The 17,480-nt window shown below is 42.9% G+C and overlaps 5 protein-coding genes across 11 annotated transcripts; 2 read left to right on the top strand and 3 right to left on the bottom strand.

Moving 5' to 3' along the window:
- Positions 1-479: 479 nt before the first annotated feature.
- fdxacb1 (ferredoxin-fold anticodon binding domain containing 1) lies at positions 480-3,919 on the bottom strand. The gene is made up of 6 exons (XM_058628230.1): positions 3,852-3,919; positions 3,477-3,688; positions 3,015-3,171; positions 2,154-2,357; positions 1,926-2,084; positions 480-1,780 (listed from the first exon to the last, which is right to left on the bottom strand). The coding sequence occupies exons 2-6, from the start codon at positions 3,646-3,648 to the stop codon at positions 607-609; spliced, it is 1,866 nt and encodes a 621-aa protein (XP_058484213.1). The 5' UTR covers positions 3,649-3,688; positions 3,852-3,919; the 3' UTR covers positions 480-606.
- si:dkey-71l1.1 (uncharacterized protein LOC569883 homolog) lies at positions 3,681-7,813 on the top strand. 2 transcript variants are annotated; one of them, XM_058628236.1, is made up of 10 exons: positions 3,681-4,505; positions 5,113-5,312; positions 5,424-5,491; positions 5,563-5,655; positions 5,739-5,840; positions 5,934-6,039; positions 6,449-6,571; positions 6,649-6,725; positions 6,798-6,900; positions 6,967-7,813. In XM_058628236.1, the coding sequence occupies exons 2-10, from the start codon at positions 5,129-5,131 to the stop codon at positions 7,104-7,106; spliced, it is 996 nt and encodes a 331-aa protein (XP_058484219.1). In that variant the 5' UTR covers positions 3,681-4,505; positions 5,113-5,128; the 3' UTR covers positions 7,107-7,813. The 2 variants fall into 2 exon arrangements, with proteins under 2 accessions (XP_058484219.1, XP_058484218.1); XM_058628235.1 differs by having other exon boundaries at positions 6,798-7,813.
- Positions 7,814-8,063: 250 nt separating this feature from the next.
- bicdl2 (BICD family like cargo adaptor 2) lies at positions 8,064-12,593 on the bottom strand. 3 transcript variants are annotated; one of them, XM_058628233.1, is made up of 10 exons: positions 12,390-12,590; positions 11,394-11,625; positions 10,739-10,954; positions 10,423-10,539; positions 9,804-9,950; positions 9,554-9,700; positions 9,229-9,303; positions 8,646-8,728; positions 8,440-8,554; positions 8,064-8,364 (listed from the first exon to the last, which is right to left on the bottom strand). In XM_058628233.1, the coding sequence occupies exons 1-10, from the start codon at positions 12,404-12,406 to the stop codon at positions 8,191-8,193; spliced, it is 1,323 nt and encodes a 440-aa protein (XP_058484216.1). In that variant the 5' UTR covers positions 12,407-12,590; the 3' UTR covers positions 8,064-8,190. The 3 variants fall into 3 exon arrangements, with proteins under 3 accessions (XP_058484216.1, XP_058484214.1, XP_058484217.1); XM_058628231.1 differs by having other exon boundaries at positions 11,394-11,773; positions 12,390-12,589; XM_058628234.1 differs by lacking the exon at positions 9,554-9,700 and having other exon boundaries at positions 11,394-11,773; positions 12,390-12,593.
- Positions 12,594-13,292: 699 nt separating this feature from the next.
- mia (MIA SH3 domain containing) lies at positions 13,293-14,490 on the top strand. Its single transcript, XM_058628241.1, has 4 exons — positions 13,293-13,490; positions 13,740-13,873; positions 13,984-14,094; positions 14,171-14,490. Exons 1-4 carry the CDS (start codon positions 13,355-13,357, stop codon positions 14,192-14,194), a joined length of 405 nt encoding a protein of 134 aa, XP_058484224.1. The 5' UTR covers positions 13,293-13,354; the 3' UTR covers positions 14,195-14,490.
- Positions 14,491-14,559: 69 nt separating this feature from the next.
- Positions 14,560-17,453, bottom strand: LOC131458904 (alpha-crystallin B chain-like). 4 transcript variants are annotated; one of them, XM_058628240.1, is made up of 4 exons: positions 17,365-17,453; positions 16,081-16,302; positions 15,371-15,493; positions 14,560-15,283 (listed from the first exon to the last, which is right to left on the bottom strand). In XM_058628240.1, exons 2-4 carry the CDS (start codon positions 16,276-16,278, stop codon positions 15,092-15,094), a joined length of 513 nt encoding a protein of 170 aa, XP_058484223.1. In that variant the 5' UTR covers positions 16,279-16,302; positions 17,365-17,453; the 3' UTR covers positions 14,560-15,091. The 4 variants fall into 4 exon arrangements, with proteins under 4 accessions (XP_058484223.1, XP_058484220.1, XP_058484221.1 ...); XM_058628237.1 differs by having other exon boundaries at positions 16,081-16,722; XM_058628238.1 differs by having other exon boundaries at positions 16,081-16,466; positions 17,365-17,443.
- Between the last annotated feature and the right edge of the window lie 27 nt (positions 17,454-17,480).

Below are 17,480 nucleotides of genomic sequence, written 5' to 3' on the forward strand. Positions count from 1 at the left end.
CCCTTCATTTCCACTATGAATGAATAAATAAATGAATAGTATTTTGTTTTCTGTCTTATTCAATCATCTATTTTGTCAAAGAAACTGCAATAAACTTTAAAAATATAATCATTTTTATAATCTGAAAATAAAAGTGTAATTTGACCAGGTGTTTTGAACTTTCAATCCTTAATCGTCAACTATTTTGATAATCTATTCATCTTTTTGAGTGTAAGTGTAAAATGTAAACTAAACAATCATGATAAATACTTCACTTGTGTTTAAGTTGAGCAGCTCTTACATAAAAAATAATTTAACATACAACTGCAGCACCATTACATCATAACTGTCTCTGTTCATCATTCTGCATTCAGCATGCAGCCTGGAATAAGCCTGGAATAAGCCTGGAATAAGCCTGGAAGTGAGGACATCATTTGTTTGATGACATCTGTGATTCTCTGTCAACATGGCAGCAGAATAAGTTTGTTTTGTTATGTCAATGACTGTTAAATAATGAATTTATTAATGAATCACACACACACACACACAGAAATCACATTTGAAATAAATACATTTGCTAATGTAAACAAAGCCTCAGTTATGAGGATCATAATCTGTAATCTGAAGTTACCTGAGTGTGACCTGCAGTCGAGAGGAAAGTAAAGACTCCAGGTGTTTGTGAAAGCGCAGCGCGTGTGTGTGTGACAGTGCGTGTGTGTGTGTGTGGTACAGGAGTCTGTAGCAGTAGCTGGTTTGGCTCAGGTCAGGATGAGAGAACGTGTCGATGAGTTTCAGCTGCTCCACGGCGCCGTGACCCGCCTCTCGCACCAAAGCGTGGAACTTCCGCTCCTCCCAGCTCGGTCCGGTCCAGAAGCTGATGTCAAAGCTGAAGTGTTCGGGGAACAAGGAGAACGGGCGGAAGGCAGTCCCAGGTGATGGGCGGGGTCCAAACTGTTTTAAGAAGCGTTGGTCATGTGACCAGAGCAGCCGCCAATCAGGGAGGGAGAAGAGGAGCACGGCCAGAAGATCCAGATTCAGAGACACAGTCAGGCTGATGCTGTCCTCACTCTTGTGGTTTGAAAACACTTTACCAACCAAACCCACGGGCTGGGCCGTCAGACACAGACCTCCCTGCACTGTCACCACGGAGACCCCATATGATGCGAGCAGGGTGTCCAGCCTTTGTCTGAGGAATGTGATGGGCTCACAGTCCACAGAGAAAACACCTGTGAGGAGAAGCTGGTGAAACGCAGGCTGAGCCCACACATGAACAGACACGCTCCTGAACACCAGGCCACTGAGTCCATGGAACACTGTAGTTACACCATCACTGTCTGACTCTGTGTCTCCGTGACTCCCTGCTTTATTATTGACCTCCTCTTTTTTATTGAGAAGCTCTTGCATCTGAGGGAGCAGTGAAGGACGCAGTAAATAAAGACCAGTCTCTCTTTCAGGATCCACAACCACAGGACATGCAGACCTGATGCTGAAGCTCTCAGCATCCTTACATCTTACCCGGTCCACTTCACCTGCGCTGACGTAAGTGTCTTTAGACAACAGCTGGTCTTTGTCTCTGTCTGCAGGAGAAGGAACGTCAGAGCCCAGGTCTTTCTGAAGCGGGTCAATCCAGCAACATTGTGTACTGTCGATCTCACGGCAGCATGTCTGCTGCCGTGCGGTCGTTATGAGGAAGGGCATGGTCTCCGTCGTCATGGAGACTGCCCAGTTCTCTGCCAGTCCTTCCACAAGAAAGTCCTGCACCAGTCTGACGGGGTGGACAGAACCTGAGCAGAGGAAATCCCTGATGAGAGAGAGAGAGAGAGAGAGAGACAGAGACAGAGACAGAGACAGAGAGTGACCGAGAGAGAGAGAGAGAGAGAGAGAGCATGGTTACATTGATGCTTTTACTTAAACATCACAAGGATTTCTGTGTTGAGTGAAGTTACCTGAACATGTAATCACTGAGCTCGGGTGGAACGTTATACTGGACTTTGTCCCCTTCAACAACCTCTTCCACTTTTAATATCCGAGCAGGGACGTAAGGAAGGCTGCGAGTGAATACATGAAGCAGAGCTTTGTCCACATGAAAGCCTTTGTCCTGACTCCTGCACAACAGCAACATCAGTCAGCTCACACTCACTCACGGCTGTTTCACACTCACATTTACTCCTTACCTGTAGCCAGTGCACTTATAGCTCTGGTATTTCCCACTTTCGAAAGGACGGATGTCGCTGAGGACGAGCTGCGCTTCTGCCGCCATGGCAACCACCTGCCAACTGTTGTGTCGCTCTCGCCTGGGCTCATCGGCCGGTGTGCCGCCCTGTCCGTTACACAGGGTGACGTGAACTTCTCCATCTTCAGCCAACACCTGAACACAGCTGAGCGGACAAATCATCACTTTTCAGTTTCATTTCTCTGCTCTAGTCCATCCATCGTCCACATGAGGGCGCTGGTGCCAAACCCAGCTGACACAGGTCTCTCACACCTGCAGTCAATGTGTCCAGCGTCCTCCCACAGTCAAAGACAAGACACTAAACTGACCGTACATGTAGGCGTGAATGTGAGAGTGAATGCTTTTTTATCTTTGTGTGTTTGTCCTGTGATGGACAGGTGACCTCTGTCCAGGGTGTTACTCGACGTTTCACCCCATGTCAGCTGGGTTTGGCACCAGCGCCCTCAAGTGGAGGATAAAGCAGTTGGCAATGGACGGATTACAGCAGATTCTGCCATAAATGTCTGTGTATTTTATAAACTGATAGCTGGGATTAGCTCCAGGATTAGAACAAAAATGACTCTGGACAAACAAATAAATAAATATCAGTCTTGTTTTGATTGAAAACGTAGAGAAGCAACTTTTGTTGGCTAAAACTTAGTGGTATGGACACATTGTATCTAGACTAAATATTGTGTGCAAGTGATTTGACTCAGAGGATTGTATGATGTGTACACAAAGAGACATAACAGCAAAGATCTATAATTACTTGGATAAAAACGGTCTCTTTATTTCCAGACGTGACAGTACATTCCAGTCCTACCTGAGAAAGAAGTTTTTGAGGAGCTCTCGGTTCTTTTTCACGCCGCTCTTTCTGCCACAGTGAGGAAAGTTGAAGACCACACGGTCAAAGAGACGTCCCTGCAGAGACACACACTCCTCCAGCTTTGTGCAGTCCACACCGAAAACCACACTTCCACCTGCACGACGACGTCAACAACAACAACAACAACACAGAGTCTTTCATTATAATATACATTTATTTACTATGTGTAGATTCACACTGTACCACAACACGCACACACACACACACACACACACACACATATACATGTTGTGTCATTGAGGACAGACTCACGTCTTTCACGATTCTATTCTGAATGGTTACTGTCTTAAAAGACAGTCTTTAAAGAAATTCCGTCTTTAAAGAAAGACAGTATTTAAAGAATGTCTTTCTTTAAAGACAGTCTTCCCTTTCATGATGAGGACCATGTTGTGTCTTTACCTGAGTCTTTGATGATGAGGACGTTCGCGGCGGCACCTTCATGTCGTAGAGCCTCGTCCTCGCGCTGCAGACAGGTGGCTGTCACACGCGAGTCCGCGTGAATGTGACTCATGAACGCGGAGAACGAGAAGTTTCCTTCTCCCACCAGCAATATGGACAGAGACGGAGACATGTCCCCTCCTAAAAGAAGCGAGGAGACACAAGATGTCCTCCTGGAATAAAACAACAACAAAAGTGACCCGTGTGTAAACGTCACCAGCGTCACTGTCTCGCGCTCTGTTAACATCGTAGTTAAAATGATTTCACAGATAACAAACAGTGACAGTTGACAGTTTGTGAATGAATGAATGAATGAATGAATGAATGTGTCCTCACCTGTAGCTGCAGCGGATTTACCGCACTGGTGGACACTGACGGTGTCGCATTTACAAGCGTCCGACGTGAAACACAACCTGTGGAACATAGTTGTGTTTTTCCTTCCTTTGTTTACGCTTCACGTCAAAGTTTACGGATGTAAAACAACATTTAAACATAAGTAGACAGAGTTTTGACTTAAATCTCATAATTGTGTCAGAGACATGTTACATGATGTGGCTCTAAACGTGTAAACGATGACAATCTACATAAAGCAAGAAGAGGAAGAGGATTAGGCCCACATTTTCTCTCTCGGATTTTTCTCTTTTTGGGATTAAAAAGTCCGAATGAAGATGAAAAAAAACAACAACACTTTATCCTGATCACTGCACTCTTACACTCGTCCCTGTACATCTGTAATATAATGTCCTGATATTGTATGAATAGGTTTGCCTTTATTTCAGTTTTCAGTTCCAATAAAGCACAATCATAAACATGATAAAATCACAGCTCGTGTTTCCACACGGACATGATTAGCAGGGAGTAGTGGGAGGAGCTTGTTTGCAGCATCTTCTTCATCATCAGTGTTGTATGTCATTGAAGAATAAACGTTGGTGTGTGTGTGTGTGTGATGCTCAGGCTTCAGTGTTGACTTCTCTCCTCTCATCATCGCACGTACGTAAATAAAACACAACACAACACACACACACACGGTGTTTGTGCTGATGCTAAGGTCATGATGCTAACACCTGCTCACACACACAAGCAGCTGCAGCATCCTGTGATGATGATGATGATGATGATGGTTCAACTTTCAATGATCTACATTTTAAACTCGTGTTTTCATTAACAAGTAAACACACATTCATGTTTATTTGATTGTTTTAATAAATGTTAAAGACAAGAACAATGTGTTTTTATCTATTCAATTTATTGTCTATCCTTCTCTATTGTGATTGACAGTTATCTGTAGATTATCTGTAGACTATCTGTAGATTATCTGTAGATTATCTGTAGACTATGTGTAGTAGCATTGGCCGTAGAATAACTCAAATTCGTAATCCTCTGCTCAGGAATCATTACAACACAGTTTTATTTGATAAATGTAGAATAAACATAACATTCTTCAACTGAGAAAAGGTTTCATTTGCATAATGGACTCATATTTCAGTACCTGTCAAAATGATTGAAAATGATTTGTACGTCCAGGTGTAAATGATGAACATCGCTCTCCCTGTCTGTCCTCTGTCCTCTGTCCTCTGTCCTCTGTCCTCTCATGTAGGAAGGGTTGCGCCCACATGGGCAGCGTTCTGGCCTTGTCTTCTGGTCCAGGCCATCAGAACTGGCCTTTCTCCACAGATCCTCCTCCTTCTCGCTGGAACTCACATCCTGCTCACTGGGACAGTCCTCCACGCTGGGAGAGGAGAGATGGACGCCTGCCCAACCCAGGCAGCTTTCATTCCCTGCACAGGAGCTGCAAAGGTACACTGGAGCATTTTTAAGCCAAAAAAGTCGTTCTGAAATCCAACATTAGACGGTGACCGTGAAGGCACCAATTGTAATTTGAATCTTTGTGTTATTTTCCCTCCTCAGATGTTTTCCCTCAGCAGATTGAGGGAGTTAAGATGATCCTGAATAAAACTCTCAGCAGCTTCTTTAAGGTAACACTTCCTCCTCCCTTCAGTGACACGGTCAGTTCTGTGAACGTCCCTCATGTGTCACTTGTTTCCAGGTGAGTCACATGCTGCATCTCAGTGCTGTTAGTCCTTCATATTATCGTTTCCACGTGGAGCATCTGCAGTCTGACGATGACAGCAAAGACAAGGTTTGAACACGAGTCAGAAACATGGTTATGTGTCAGGTTACATCAGGTGACATCAGGTTACAGATGTAGCCCTTGTGTTGTAGGACGCCCCGGCATTGATCGGAGAGATGGACTCTTCAGGGAGTCTGAACGCTCACGCTCTGCTGCACGTCACCGAGCGTGTCCGAGCCAGGACTGTCTTCCAGGTGAGGACAAGGACAAAACCTTTCCCTCTACAGTAGATCCATCTATTCCATGACACTTTCAACTCCTCACTGTAACTGTTGATGGTGTTTCAGACTCAGCAGTCTCAGTTTGTCACCTGGCAGTTTGAGACTGAGTTCAGAGGGAACGACTTCACTGCTGCTGTGACTGTAGCCAACCCAGACGTCCTCCGAGAGTCAGGTGATCACGAGGGGAAAACCGAAATTAACTTAACCTAAATATCAACTTAAACGTTTACTGGTTTGGTTTCTGGCTGGAAACTGAACCAAAATCCAGTGGAAATATCACAGATTACACTCTAAGACACACAGGAGTTGGTAATCCATTTTCAAGTGTCATTTTGTCATCTTTGAAATCCTTTGCTCAGATTTACTGAAGTGATACAAAGATCAGGCAACAACCGTGTTCCTAAGTTCTCTTAGACTTAAGCAGGAATGGTGTGGGATTTGTGTCAGGCAGCTATTGTAAGAGTGAATGTTCCGCTATAAGCGGCTCCATGGATGTTAAATATTAGAGCCATGTTAAAACCATGTTATTCCTTTAACCTCCTCGCCTAATCTGATCTACTGTGTGTGTTACTATGGGACAGTTATCCTCGTGGCACACTTCCTGCAGAGTGTGTCTTCTGGTCTGGTGTTAGGAGGGGAGCTGGTTTACCATCGGGGCAGATCAGAGGAAGGAGGAATCCTCACGCTGGCTGGACAGTACTCACGTGAGATTTCTTTGCTTTGCAACTTTTCTGTTGTTTTCTGTGATGAAGCAGCAGAATTTGACTTTGTGGTCATGCAGGACCAAACTGGGTGGCAACACTGAACGCTGGCAAAGGAGGAGCACATGCGAGCTACTATCACAGAGCCAACAAACAGGTACAGCACACACCAGACACTTTCAACACAACACACACTCATTAACTCTGTGTGTGTGTGTGTGTGTAACAGATTCAAGTTGGAGTGGAGTTTGAAGCGAGTACCAGGACACAAGAGACCACCACCTCGTTTGGGTATCAGATGGAACTCCCAGAGGCCAACATGGTGTTTAGAGGTGAAGTTCTTTCAGAGGTCAGACATATTCATGATGCTTTCATTCTAACCCTCTCTCTGTGTGCAGGGATGATAAACAGTCGGTGTATAATCGGCGGCGTGTTGGAGAAGCGCCTGACTCCGCTGCCTGCCACCTTGATGATGGGAGCCTTTGTAAACCACAGAGGTGACAAACTGCAGGTGGGCCTCGGGGTCACTGTGGGATAATGGTCCTTTACGGACCACAATCCAGACTGTTCAAGAGTCCTCTGAGGTTCAGCAGCCTCGTGGAACCACTTCAGTGTTGTGGATTTGTTTTGAGGCCCACAGTGTTTCCTCAGATCGATGCATTTTACCTTGTAATCTACCTCTCAGGATGGAGATGATGTTTGTGACTGGATTACACAGACTGGATTACACAGACTGGATTGAGAGAAGTCTCCCTGAAACCAGACTGCACACAAATATACAACATACAATACTGTAAACTGATCATAGATTAGAGAATAATGTTTTATACTCTAGTTAGTCCTAAAGAAACTGTCTTTTTAGATGACATTCAAACATAGCAATTTTAAAGTTTGAATAAATAAAAACTATTATTAATGTTTTACTAACCTGTAAAATGATCGTTTCCTCCTGCACATCCTGGTTTAATATAAAACATGATCATTCCCGGGTTACGAACATGAGTGAGGTTTGAAAGAAGTGCTGCCCCCTGCTGGACCGTGTGTTATTACACTAACAGAGAAAATGATTCTCACGGAAATGTCAGCTTTGTTTAAATGTGTGTGTAAGAGGACGTGTGGATGAAACTTTGCTGCTTTCCACTCCCATGAAACAAATGAATGGCTCATGTATTATTTATATATTATTTAACATAAGAGAATCATTGTCTTTTTGCACTTCATTTAATAAAGATGTTATTTCTCTTATCTAACGTTTCTGTCAGTTCCTTTTATATCTGTATATTGGGTTATATTTGCATGACAATGAAACAGAAGTCTTGTCTTTGTTTTGATTGACATGTGTTTAGTTCAGTGTGTAACTTTCATTCAACCACTGAGTTCACACGAGGCTCAGAACTCAACCGTGAAACTTCAGATTAAATCCTTTACATGAACTCCCTAAAGTTCATCTTCCACTGGAATGAAAGCAGACATAAAAAGAGGAAACAATCAAAGATCCAATAGAGACCAGAGAGGCTTTAACTTTTGATACAAAATACTAACGTCTAAAAATGACTGTACATGCGTACAGTGTATATACAAATGTGTGTGAGGTGTGTAACATAATCCCACAGTGTCGCTGTTTAAAGGGCTTTGTCTTTGAAAAAAGAGAAGAAGCGTTTCCCTGCTTCTCCCTTCACTTTCAACGACTTGCTTCTCTGGAGTCCTACGGTTTTTTCTGTCTCCTGCTTCCTTTCCTTCTCTCTCTCCTCCTCCCTCTGCTGCACCTGCTGATTGATCACCAGCCGCATGTCCTCCTGCAACAGGATCAAAGTAAAACATCTGCATTTCATCAAACCTTGATTTTTGCACGGCCATGCATGCAGACCCACCTGCCAGGCTTCCAGCTCTTGAGACAGCGCCACCTTGTGTTTGATGGTGTTGAGAAGCTGCTGAGTCAGGGATTCTTTCTCCTGACGCACTGTGGCCAAGTCACTCTCTAAGGAACTGAGCATTGACATGATGATGATGATGATGATGAGGAGGAAACACATCACTGTAAAACAAAGAGCAAATGTGCTGCACAGTGAAGAATCACCTGTAGCTCGGTTTTCCATGACTCCCTCTGAACGGCGAGACTTCTTCTCTTATCGTCTCCAGCTCTTCTCGCTGAGACTGAAGCTGCGAAATAAATGCAACAATAATGGTTTCATACAAAATCAGTGAAGTCATAAAAGAAATCCTGCACTTTCTCCAGAATCCATGAATAAGGATGGGACGACACCATGTGATGTCCAAACCCAAACTGATCCTTCTAGAGCGTTTATGAACATATGAAGCTGTGAGTCATGTCAACGACATCATTCTCCAACTGGGTCACAAAAACAAGAAATAAACTGCCCAAACATGACTCAGCTAAAAATGCTTTTGCTGATTTTTGCAACATGTTTGGAATGTCCTGTATTTTACATTTTCAGATCTAGTGATTTTTGACCATCCCAAGACATCAGCCTCCTGTTTGTAAAAGTACTTTCCTTCCTTTAGTTCATAAATGTGTACATGTGACTCTGAGTGAACTGTATAACAGCCTCCTCTCAGATAAATCACCACGTGTGTCACAGGGTGAAGACAGTTTGTCATCATCACTTTTTAAAGGTTTTGTAAGCTTGAGTGTGACAGACCTCTTCTTTGAGTGACAGAATCTCTTGGTCTCTTGCTTGCAGGACTGTAGAATGAGCGAGCAGAGCGTCTTTGGCCTGAGGAGCAGGAGACAAAAGCCTTTTACTCCTTTGATGGATCAAAGCGACAACGTGCACATGTGAGTCAGCAACATTAGTGCAACACAAGCAACAGTCAGCGTGGGAGAATTAGTCACATATCTCATGTTAGTGTGTACCTGTGTGTGTGTACCTGTGATTGCTGTATTTCACTAAGCAGAGACAAAGGTTGTGTGTGTACCTGTGATTGCTGTATTTCACTAAGCAGAGACAAAGGTTGTGTGTGTACCTGTGATTGCTGTATTTCACTAAGCAGAGACAAAGGTTGTGTGTGAGTGCTGTCCAGGATGCTCTCTTCTCCCAGGTTCAGAGCTTTTTGCTGCAGAGAGCGATTTAAGGTTCGTAACTCAAACACCACTCCCTGCTCCTGCTCTATCTACACACAGACACACAAACACACACAAGCACACAAATCAAGAGCTTCAGACGACGTGTAAGTGATGAGTGACAGTAACCTCCTGCAGCTCACTGTCCCTTACCTCTGCTTCCTTGTCTCTCAGTTTGACGTGGAGCTCGTTGAGTCTGTCTCTCTGTCTCTCTCTCTCCAGTCGCAGTCGATCGTTGTCGTCCTGTGAGGCTTTGAGTTGTGTCTCCATATACGACAGCCGCTCCAGCAGCACTCTGTTCTGTGCAGGGCGGAGGGAGAGACCACGGTGCAGAGTTCATGCTTCTGATCAACACTTCATATTTTTCTCTACTGTTCATGCTTCTACAAGACTATAAAGAATATTCCAGTATAATTTGACAATAAATTGTACTCATTTTGTAAAACGTGTTCATTACAAACAAATGAGATGTTTTAAATATACAGATAATTATCCCACACGACAGGGACGTTCAATACAATGTGTCACTGTAATTATTACCAAATCATTTTGAAAAAAATGTCATGATTTACTTTAATTTTGCTATAAACTATAAACCTGTCAGAATGAAGGACTAACACAGGAGTGTGAAAAGTCTCAGTGCTTTGATTTAAAGATCTTTAAAGATGTACGTGATGTTTTTTTAATGTTGTAAAGTCTTGGGCCATGTTTGAAATGTAACGGTGTTGGTGCGTGACCCTGCAGCGTTCAGGCAGACAAGTAACAAGAATACCTCTGCTTGAATATTCTCTATCTGTGTGAAGCTGATGTTTCGGCTGAAGGACGATTCTTCCATCTCTTCTCTGAGGGATCGAAGCTCAGTCCTCAAGGTGTGTTCCAGTGTGACCGCCTGGACGGGGAGGATCGAGAGGGGAAATGTTGTGAGAATGAGCGACAAACACAGGACTCCCAAAACCTGCTGGTCTGCATTGTTCCTGTCTGAGAGACGGAGACGTGACGCCACACAAATTGCTTGAGACTTCGATTGTGTTCATTCTCACAGCGTTACAGCGCGATGATGACGAACCGAGGCTGCTCTTTGACCTCACCTCTGCCAGCTGCTCCACCAGCCGTTGGTTGTGATTGGCTAACTGAGTCAGCTGCTCACTCTCATCTCGCCTCCGGTCTCTTCCCTGACTCTGGTGTCGCTGCAGCTCAGTCCTCATGGCGACTAAGTCTGTGGTCAGCTCTGCCTCTTTCTGACCGGAGGCCAGTTCATTCATGTCCAGTCTCCTCTGAAGAACATGCTTCTCCTGCTGCAGAGCCTTTAAAGACATGGAAGCCAAGGATTAGAAATGTGACAGCTCAGGTTGAACGGTCTGGAAATAAAGTAAGAGAGAGACAAGGTTGAGAGGGTTTGGTTCCATGCAGAGGAGAGATAGAGATTATACTGGACAAAGGATGTTGAAGATGGAGTTGTCAGGCAGGAGGAGAAGACGAAGAAGGAGAGGACACAGAAAAACAGCCATCAGCGTCCAAAACCTTCTTTCACTCATCACCATTAGAATAACGTCGAAATACATTTAACTGCACTTTTCTCTTAATCCTCTGGTTACATATCATTCATTCATTCATCTTCTACCACTTTAACCTTCACATGACTTGTGGGATTTGAATTTATTATATTTCATGATAAAATGGACAAAAGTCCTTCATTTTTGCTTCTTGTAATAAAACTGGACATAATCTCAGAGTCATCCTTACCTCCAGCTCCCGCTCCCTCTGCCTCAGAGTGACCGTCAGCTCCTCACTCTTCTCCAGTAACGCCCGTCCCAGCTCTGCAGCAAGGATTAAATCTGTCTCGATCTCTCCTGCGCTGTCAATGCAGCCAGGAGAGGACGTGGATGAAGGGAGACCAAAGGAGAGAGACACCGAGGAAGACGAGGACAGAGGGAAGAAGGAGTCCTCCAGGCTCGGGGAGGGGAGACTGTCTTTCCTGGGGGTGAACATTGTTGACACTTTCAGAGAGAGAGCATCATCCCAGATTATGTAATCCACACTCATACAGGTGACAGGTAAATCCTGTAATCCTCATTGATCCTGATGCTGTTATCAGTCAAATCTTGTCTTCTTCACACATAAATCTGTGGGCAAAGGAAACATTAGTGACACAGAACTAACACGTGTGTGAAATCCAGGACACATGAAAACACACAGTAATCTTATCTGGAATGGCCTTTAAGGAGCTCTTTTGTTACTGTGACCGAAATACCAGCTCCTGTCTTATCTTTGTTCTGCTCCCCTCCCTGAATACCAACGCCATTGTCCTCCATTATTCTCTATAAATACAACAACATCTTCACGGCTCCTGTTGTTGCTTTAGTTATAAACTGAAACTCAGTCATTGAGAAATAACAACTAAACCTGTTCACTGCTACATCTTTAAATAAATAACAAGTTCATAGAAGATGTTGTTTTTTTCTGCGTCTTTATGAATTTTCATTTTTTTCGTTTTTTGTCTAAAACCTCGGCAGTTGTTTCTGTAAGTCTGATGTCATCACCTGTTCCCACACCTGTTCCCACACCTGTTCCCACACCTGTTACTACCTCATGAAACCAGTCCGTCATCTTACCTAACATCGATGTTAAAAACACAAATCTCACCTCAGTTCACAACACTTTCATCATGTAAACGTCACAATCTGCTGTAAGTTATAAACCATTTGATTCAGAATGAACTAAACATTAAGTCTGTCTTACCTGATCTGAGCCAGCATGAAACAGCTCTTCCTGTTTGGTAAGTATGTGTGTATGTGTGTGTGTGTGAGAGAGAAAGAGAGAGAGAGTTTGGGTGTGTTTGCACAGGAGAGGCTCAGCTAGTTTCCTTGGCAGTGGAAACATACAGCATGTAAATACAGCCGGTGGCTCCGCCTCCACAGTACAGGTGAAGGAAGCAAACAGAGGAAGGGATTCTCTGTGTGTGTGTGTGTTTATTTACTTGTAGCTCCATTAGCTTTGCTAATAATAAATAAAAATAACAGACAAGACAATGACAGTGATACTGAAGACACAGTTTTTCTTTTAGTGACTTGTTGAAGGAGAATCTATCAACTTGGCAACACATTCAGTCCAGAACAGCTCATATATATATATATATACATATATATATATATATATATATATATATATGTATATACATGTAATATATATATATATATATATATATATATATATATATATACATGTAATATATAAATATATATATATCTACATATGTATGTAGATATATATATATATATTTACATATATATATACATGTAATATATATATACATGTACATGTTATAAATGCACCAAATCACCAAGTCAAATTCCTTGTCTGTGTAAATAGACTCTGACTGTGACTGTGATTACCAGCTGATATCAGTACAGACTTGACTTCACCGTTCTAAGTTTGTTTTTCACTGGAGAATCCTGGCATATTCACACAGGGTGAGCTGGGGTGAGGGGAAGCATGTGAAACAAGACAGAGTCTGTCTCATCTGACCTTCCTCCTCCTCCTCCTCCTCCTCCTCTGTATCCCCCATCCTGTTTACCTGCTTGAAGGTTTTGAAAGGAGCTCTGTGTGTGTGTGTGTGTGTGTGTGTGTAGGGGGCAGGGAGAGTACCCTGCAAACAGACAAAAGCAGATAAAAGCACGGCTGGATCAGTGGTTTCTCTCCTGCTCATGTACAGTTGTACAGTCATGACGTCTACACTCTGCTTTTCTCTGTCTCTGTGTCTTCTGATGGCATCGTCCGAAGCTGGACGGCAGATGCCAAAACTTGCCGACAAGAAACTCTGCGCTGACTCTGAATGCAGCTGTAAGTAGCACCAGCTCCTTTTTACTGCTGTAGATGTCAACGTGTTAGATTTAAACATAGAACACTCGTGCAGTTCTGTTTGAAGTGTGTAAGAATCAGTTCTGGTGAGACTTCACATACAAACATGAAGCTATTCTTCCTAATTTGAGCTTCTGCTTCAGAATGTGAAATGCATGCTCTGGCTGGATTGTCCATCTTAAACTTATAAACGTCATCATCTTACACCCCTGCTTCTTTATTTGTGCCCAGACCCCATCTTGATAGCTCGTGCAGTGCAGGACTACTATCCTGGAGACTGCAGGTTCATCCCCATCAGACAGGGACAGCTGGTCTACGTATATGCGATGCTCAAAGACACAGGGAACCTCTTCTGGGCTGGCACTGTGAGTATGAACCATGTTTATGGGACAAGTATTTGCAGCTAAATCTTGCAAAGATTCACGAGAATCACTGACATTTAACGCTGCTGTCAACATTTATCATCTGTTAATAGGTACAAGACTCTTATTATGGGCAACAGGAGGCTCGTATTGGACACTTTCCCAGCAGCGTTGTGGAGGAGACTCATCCTCTCATGGAAGCCAGCACTGAAGTCTGCACTACTGTGGGTGGACACACACACACACACACACACACACACACACTCACTCCTAATTCCGCTTGTCCTCTGTCGTTTACAGAAATGGGATTTCTACTGTTACTGATGACGTCTTCACCAAGAAATCAGCCTTCATTTCACACAAATCTATTATGTAATAATAACAAGAACATAAAGTATGTGCTATAATATCCACACTGAGTGCAGGGTGATGGACAGTGACACGAGCAAGTGTGATGTCAGTGACAGGTTTTCTTGTCTGGTAAAAGGTTCATGAAAAATCTTCTTGTCCTAATTCACCGATGTTAGACTAAAGTATTATATTATTAAGAAACAGGAATATTTCCAGTGCTGTTTGTTGTATAACTGTAATAATAAATAAAAGCCTGTATGCATAAGTAACCTTCTTGTACCAAAGAATGTGTACTATGTTTTTCTGAAACATGAACAGAAAACACAGCAGGCCTTAGATTCTGTTGAAACATTTATTCTATTGGGTTCTTACACATACACATGGATGATACAGTGCAGCTACACACATCATGCCAGAGTCCATGACCTACATCTTCCTCCGTCCTCTAACATACAGAGACCAATGTTGATCTCGTGGAACAAACACATTGTCATGTTACTCATCCCCACACTGACAGCCCTGTGCACTTCCCTTTAACAATAGTACTATGTTATTATCTTCAGTGGACAGGACGTCTTTTACCTTTCCACTCCCTTCAATTAAAGGTGATGTAAATCATACAGTATGAAGCTTAAAATGCATTATACGTGATTACATGTTCAAGATGGTGTAAACAGGTTTGGTACAGAGGTGATTTTGACTGTTTTTAATCATCAGTAGTTAGATGCAGGTTGATTAGAAGGTACTTGCACCTGTCGACCTGTTTCCATGTATGTTCCACCTACACTGAACTCACAACTAAACTCTAAGAGATTAGATATAAAACCAGCAGCACATGGGGTTAGCGGTGAGACAATGTCAGGCTCTTCTCTACATTTTCTTTTCCAGTATTTCATCTTCACAAGAAATAGGAACCCTGCGCTTGGGGCCGGGAGACGAGCGAGGTGCAGTGATTGTCAGCACGCCGTCAGACGACAGACTGGAGGTGACGTCAGCACCTGACACGCCGGCGGGGAGCCTGTACTTCCTCAGAAACTCTCGTGACACAAAGCCATGGTCGTCCTGGAAACACAAGTTGTCAGTGTATGTGTAAAGTGTTATTAAGTCAATTCACTTTGATTATTTCTTATATCTGTGCAGTCCCTGTACCTGTCTGTCCTCATGTTTGGCATGTATGGTGATGAAGTCATCGCTGACACTGACAGACAACTCATCGGGGGAGAAATGCTTCACATCCAGATAAATGACAAAGCGATCCTTTTCCACACGCATCTGTACAGACGGCACAGTTTCTATGAATGTCAAACCTTTCTATACAGTGATGTAAGAATTATAGAAGCAGATCTCATAGATTAGAATGAGATGAAACATGTTATGTTTAGAAGAGCAAAGACACTCAAGTCCACAGGTGGGACAGGACGGCACCTTCTTCTTTATCTGGAACATTCCAAACACCTACCTTTACACACAACATTAAAATGTGGATTAATATGCATTATGAGTAGGGTTGGAAATTATATATATATACAGTATATAATATATATATATGTAAATATATATATGTATATACATATATATATATGTTTCTACATCTATATATATATGTATATACATATATAATACATGATAATCCACACTATGCAGTTCAACCATTGTAAAATATCTCAAACTTTATCAATGTTTACACTAGAAACATCCAAATAATCTCTTTATTTTAATGTCCATACGGTTCTGTGATTCTACTAATAAAGGATTCTCTCATCTCATCTCTATCTAAACTGGTAGTACCTTTTTAAATATCTGTATTTTCACCTTAAAAAAACCAGATAATTAAAAGGGGTTAGTTAATTTTCCCTTACCTCACTGTGTCCATTGTCAGGCCAGTTGAACCAACGCATGAGCGAAGGGGGGATCAGTGGAAAGGACCAGGAAAAGGGCCAGATGAGAGGCCACTCAGTGAGAGGATCTGCCGAGATCCTCTCAGCAGATCCTCTGCGATCAGGGTGCCGGTGTGGGAAAAACCGACGGTACCAGGGATACTGGATGGGGATGTCCATGGTCAGATTCCAGGAGACGAAGAACTTTGGATATGAGTGAATGTGACTTGGTTTAAGTTAGCAAGTCATGAGTGCTGCTGGCCTTTTATAGGCCTGTCCAAACCCAGGCTGTGTCTCTGTCTCTGTCTCTGTCCACATCCTCTGCATCACCTCACACAAGCAGTGATTCTGCCAGCAGGCTGATTTTTCTGGAACAATGATGTCAACTGTTTATCCCTCTTTTGCACTCATTGTTTCATCTGTCTGACTGTGACCAGTTGTCTCTCTCTCTCTCCTCCCTCTCTTCTCTTGGTCATGAGGTGGCACTGGCTCAGAGTCCTGCTGATGCCCCCAGGAAATACCCACGTCTGCTGTGTGTGTGATGTGTTTGAGGGATAGCTGCCAGAGCATTACCCTGCTGTGCTCCGAGTGCCAGACGCTTTAGGTCTGCGAGTGGACTGGAATCTTGGTTGAATGGGAAGTGATGAGTTTGTATGGACAGCATTAGAGGACACTCTAAACATGTATCATTCTGCCATGAGCTCAGTCCTTTCCAACTGTGCCTCTGTCAGCTTCAGTGTGTTATAACGCTCCTAATTCTACTCAAATATTCTTCTTTAATGTCAAATAAACGGCTGAAATGGTGATTTTGATATTAATATACTGTACTGTGTTTATCACTATCTTAAATATGTGTATGTTTGCACACATGTGTTGTAATGCATCATGTCAGCTGATTGACAGGCACTGAAAGTATTTAAGATGACGACACGGTATTTATCAGAAGTATGAGGGAGAACATGTTGTGCTCCAAATATCACTGCAGCCAGACAAACGGGCTGTTATAGCTAGTTATTATTGTTACTGCCATTTGGACTGGCCAAATGACTTTTCATTGACCATGTAACAGAATTACTGAGTGTGTAATAATTACAGAATAATACTAAATGTTTAGACATTGCTATAACAACAGTAGCACAACATCTATCCAAGTCAACAAGTCATCAAGGTTACTAATGGTTATTATAGAGCATCATCTACACTTTACCAACAGTTACTGAGCAAACCACTTAAAGTTTCACAAAGAACCTTCACGTGGGTATTTACCTTCAATGGTTGCCACAGTAACCATCAACAGATCAAAGGAAGGAGAGAACAGCATCTGTCTCCATCAATATCTCCACGCAGGACACTGTTGGACAGACAATGAGACTCATTATCAT

Source organism: Solea solea, chromosome 4, assembly GCF_958295425.1.
Source record: "Solea solea chromosome 4, fSolSol10.1, whole genome shotgun sequence".
In the NCBI taxonomy this organism is placed as follows: domain Eukaryota; kingdom Metazoa; phylum Chordata; class Actinopteri; order Pleuronectiformes; family Soleidae; genus Solea; species Solea solea.

Coding starts and splice junctions, on each gene's coding strand:
- LOC131458904 (XM_058628240.1), bottom strand. CDS start 16,278: ATGGACATCCCCATCCAGTATCCCTGGTACCGTCGGTTTTTCCCACAC. Junction 15,494..16,080: donor CTGACAATGGACACAGTGAG/GTAAGGGAAAAT, acceptor CCGTCTGTACAG/ATGCGTGTGGAAAAGGATCG. Junction 15,284..15,370: donor CCAAACATGAGGACAGACAG/GTACAGGGACTG, acceptor TTGTGTTTCCAG/GACGACCATGGCTTTGTGTC.
- mia (XM_058628241.1), top strand. CDS start 13,355: ATGTACAGTTGTACAGTCATGACGTCTACACTCTGCTTTTCTCTGTCT. Junction 13,491..13,739: donor CGCTGACTCTGAATGCAGCT/GTAAGTAGCACC, acceptor ATTTGTGCCCAG/ACCCCATCTTGATAGCTCGT. Junction 13,874..13,983: donor ACCTCTTCTGGGCTGGCACT/GTGAGTATGAAC, acceptor ATCTGTTAATAG/GTACAAGACTCTTATTATGG.
- fdxacb1 (XM_058628230.1), bottom strand. CDS start 3,648: ATGTCTCCGTCTCTGTCCATATTGCTGGTGGGAGAAGGAAACTTCTCG. Junction 2,085..2,153: donor TATAAGTGCACTGGCTACAG/GTAAGGAGTAAA, acceptor GCTGTTGTGCAG/GAGTCAGGACAAAGGCTTTC. Junction 1,781..1,925: donor CTCAGTGATTACATGTTCAG/GTAACTTCACTC, acceptor CTCTCTCATCAG/GGATTTCCTCTGCTCAGGTT.
- si:dkey-71l1.1 (XM_058628235.1), top strand. CDS start 5,129: ATGGGCAGCGTTCTGGCCTTGTCTTCTGGTCCAGGCCATCAGAACTGG. Junction 5,313..5,423: donor CCTGCACAGGAGCTGCAAAG/GTACACTGGAGC, acceptor TTCCCTCCTCAG/ATGTTTTCCCTCAGCAGATT. Junction 5,656..5,738: donor ACGATGACAGCAAAGACAAG/GTTTGAACACGA, acceptor CTTGTGTTGTAG/GACGCCCCGGCATTGATCGG.
- bicdl2 (XM_058628231.1), bottom strand. CDS start 11,693: ATGAGTGTGGATTACATAATCTGGGATGATGCTCTCTCTCTGAAAGTG. Junction 9,701..9,803: donor TGAGAGACAAGGAAGCAGAG/GTAAGGGACAGT, acceptor GTCTGTGTGTAG/ATAGAGCAGGAGCAGGGAGT. Junction 8,729..9,228: donor TTCTGTCACTCAAAGAAGAG/GTCTGTCACACT, acceptor TTTATTTCGCAG/CTTCAGTCTCAGCGAGAAGA.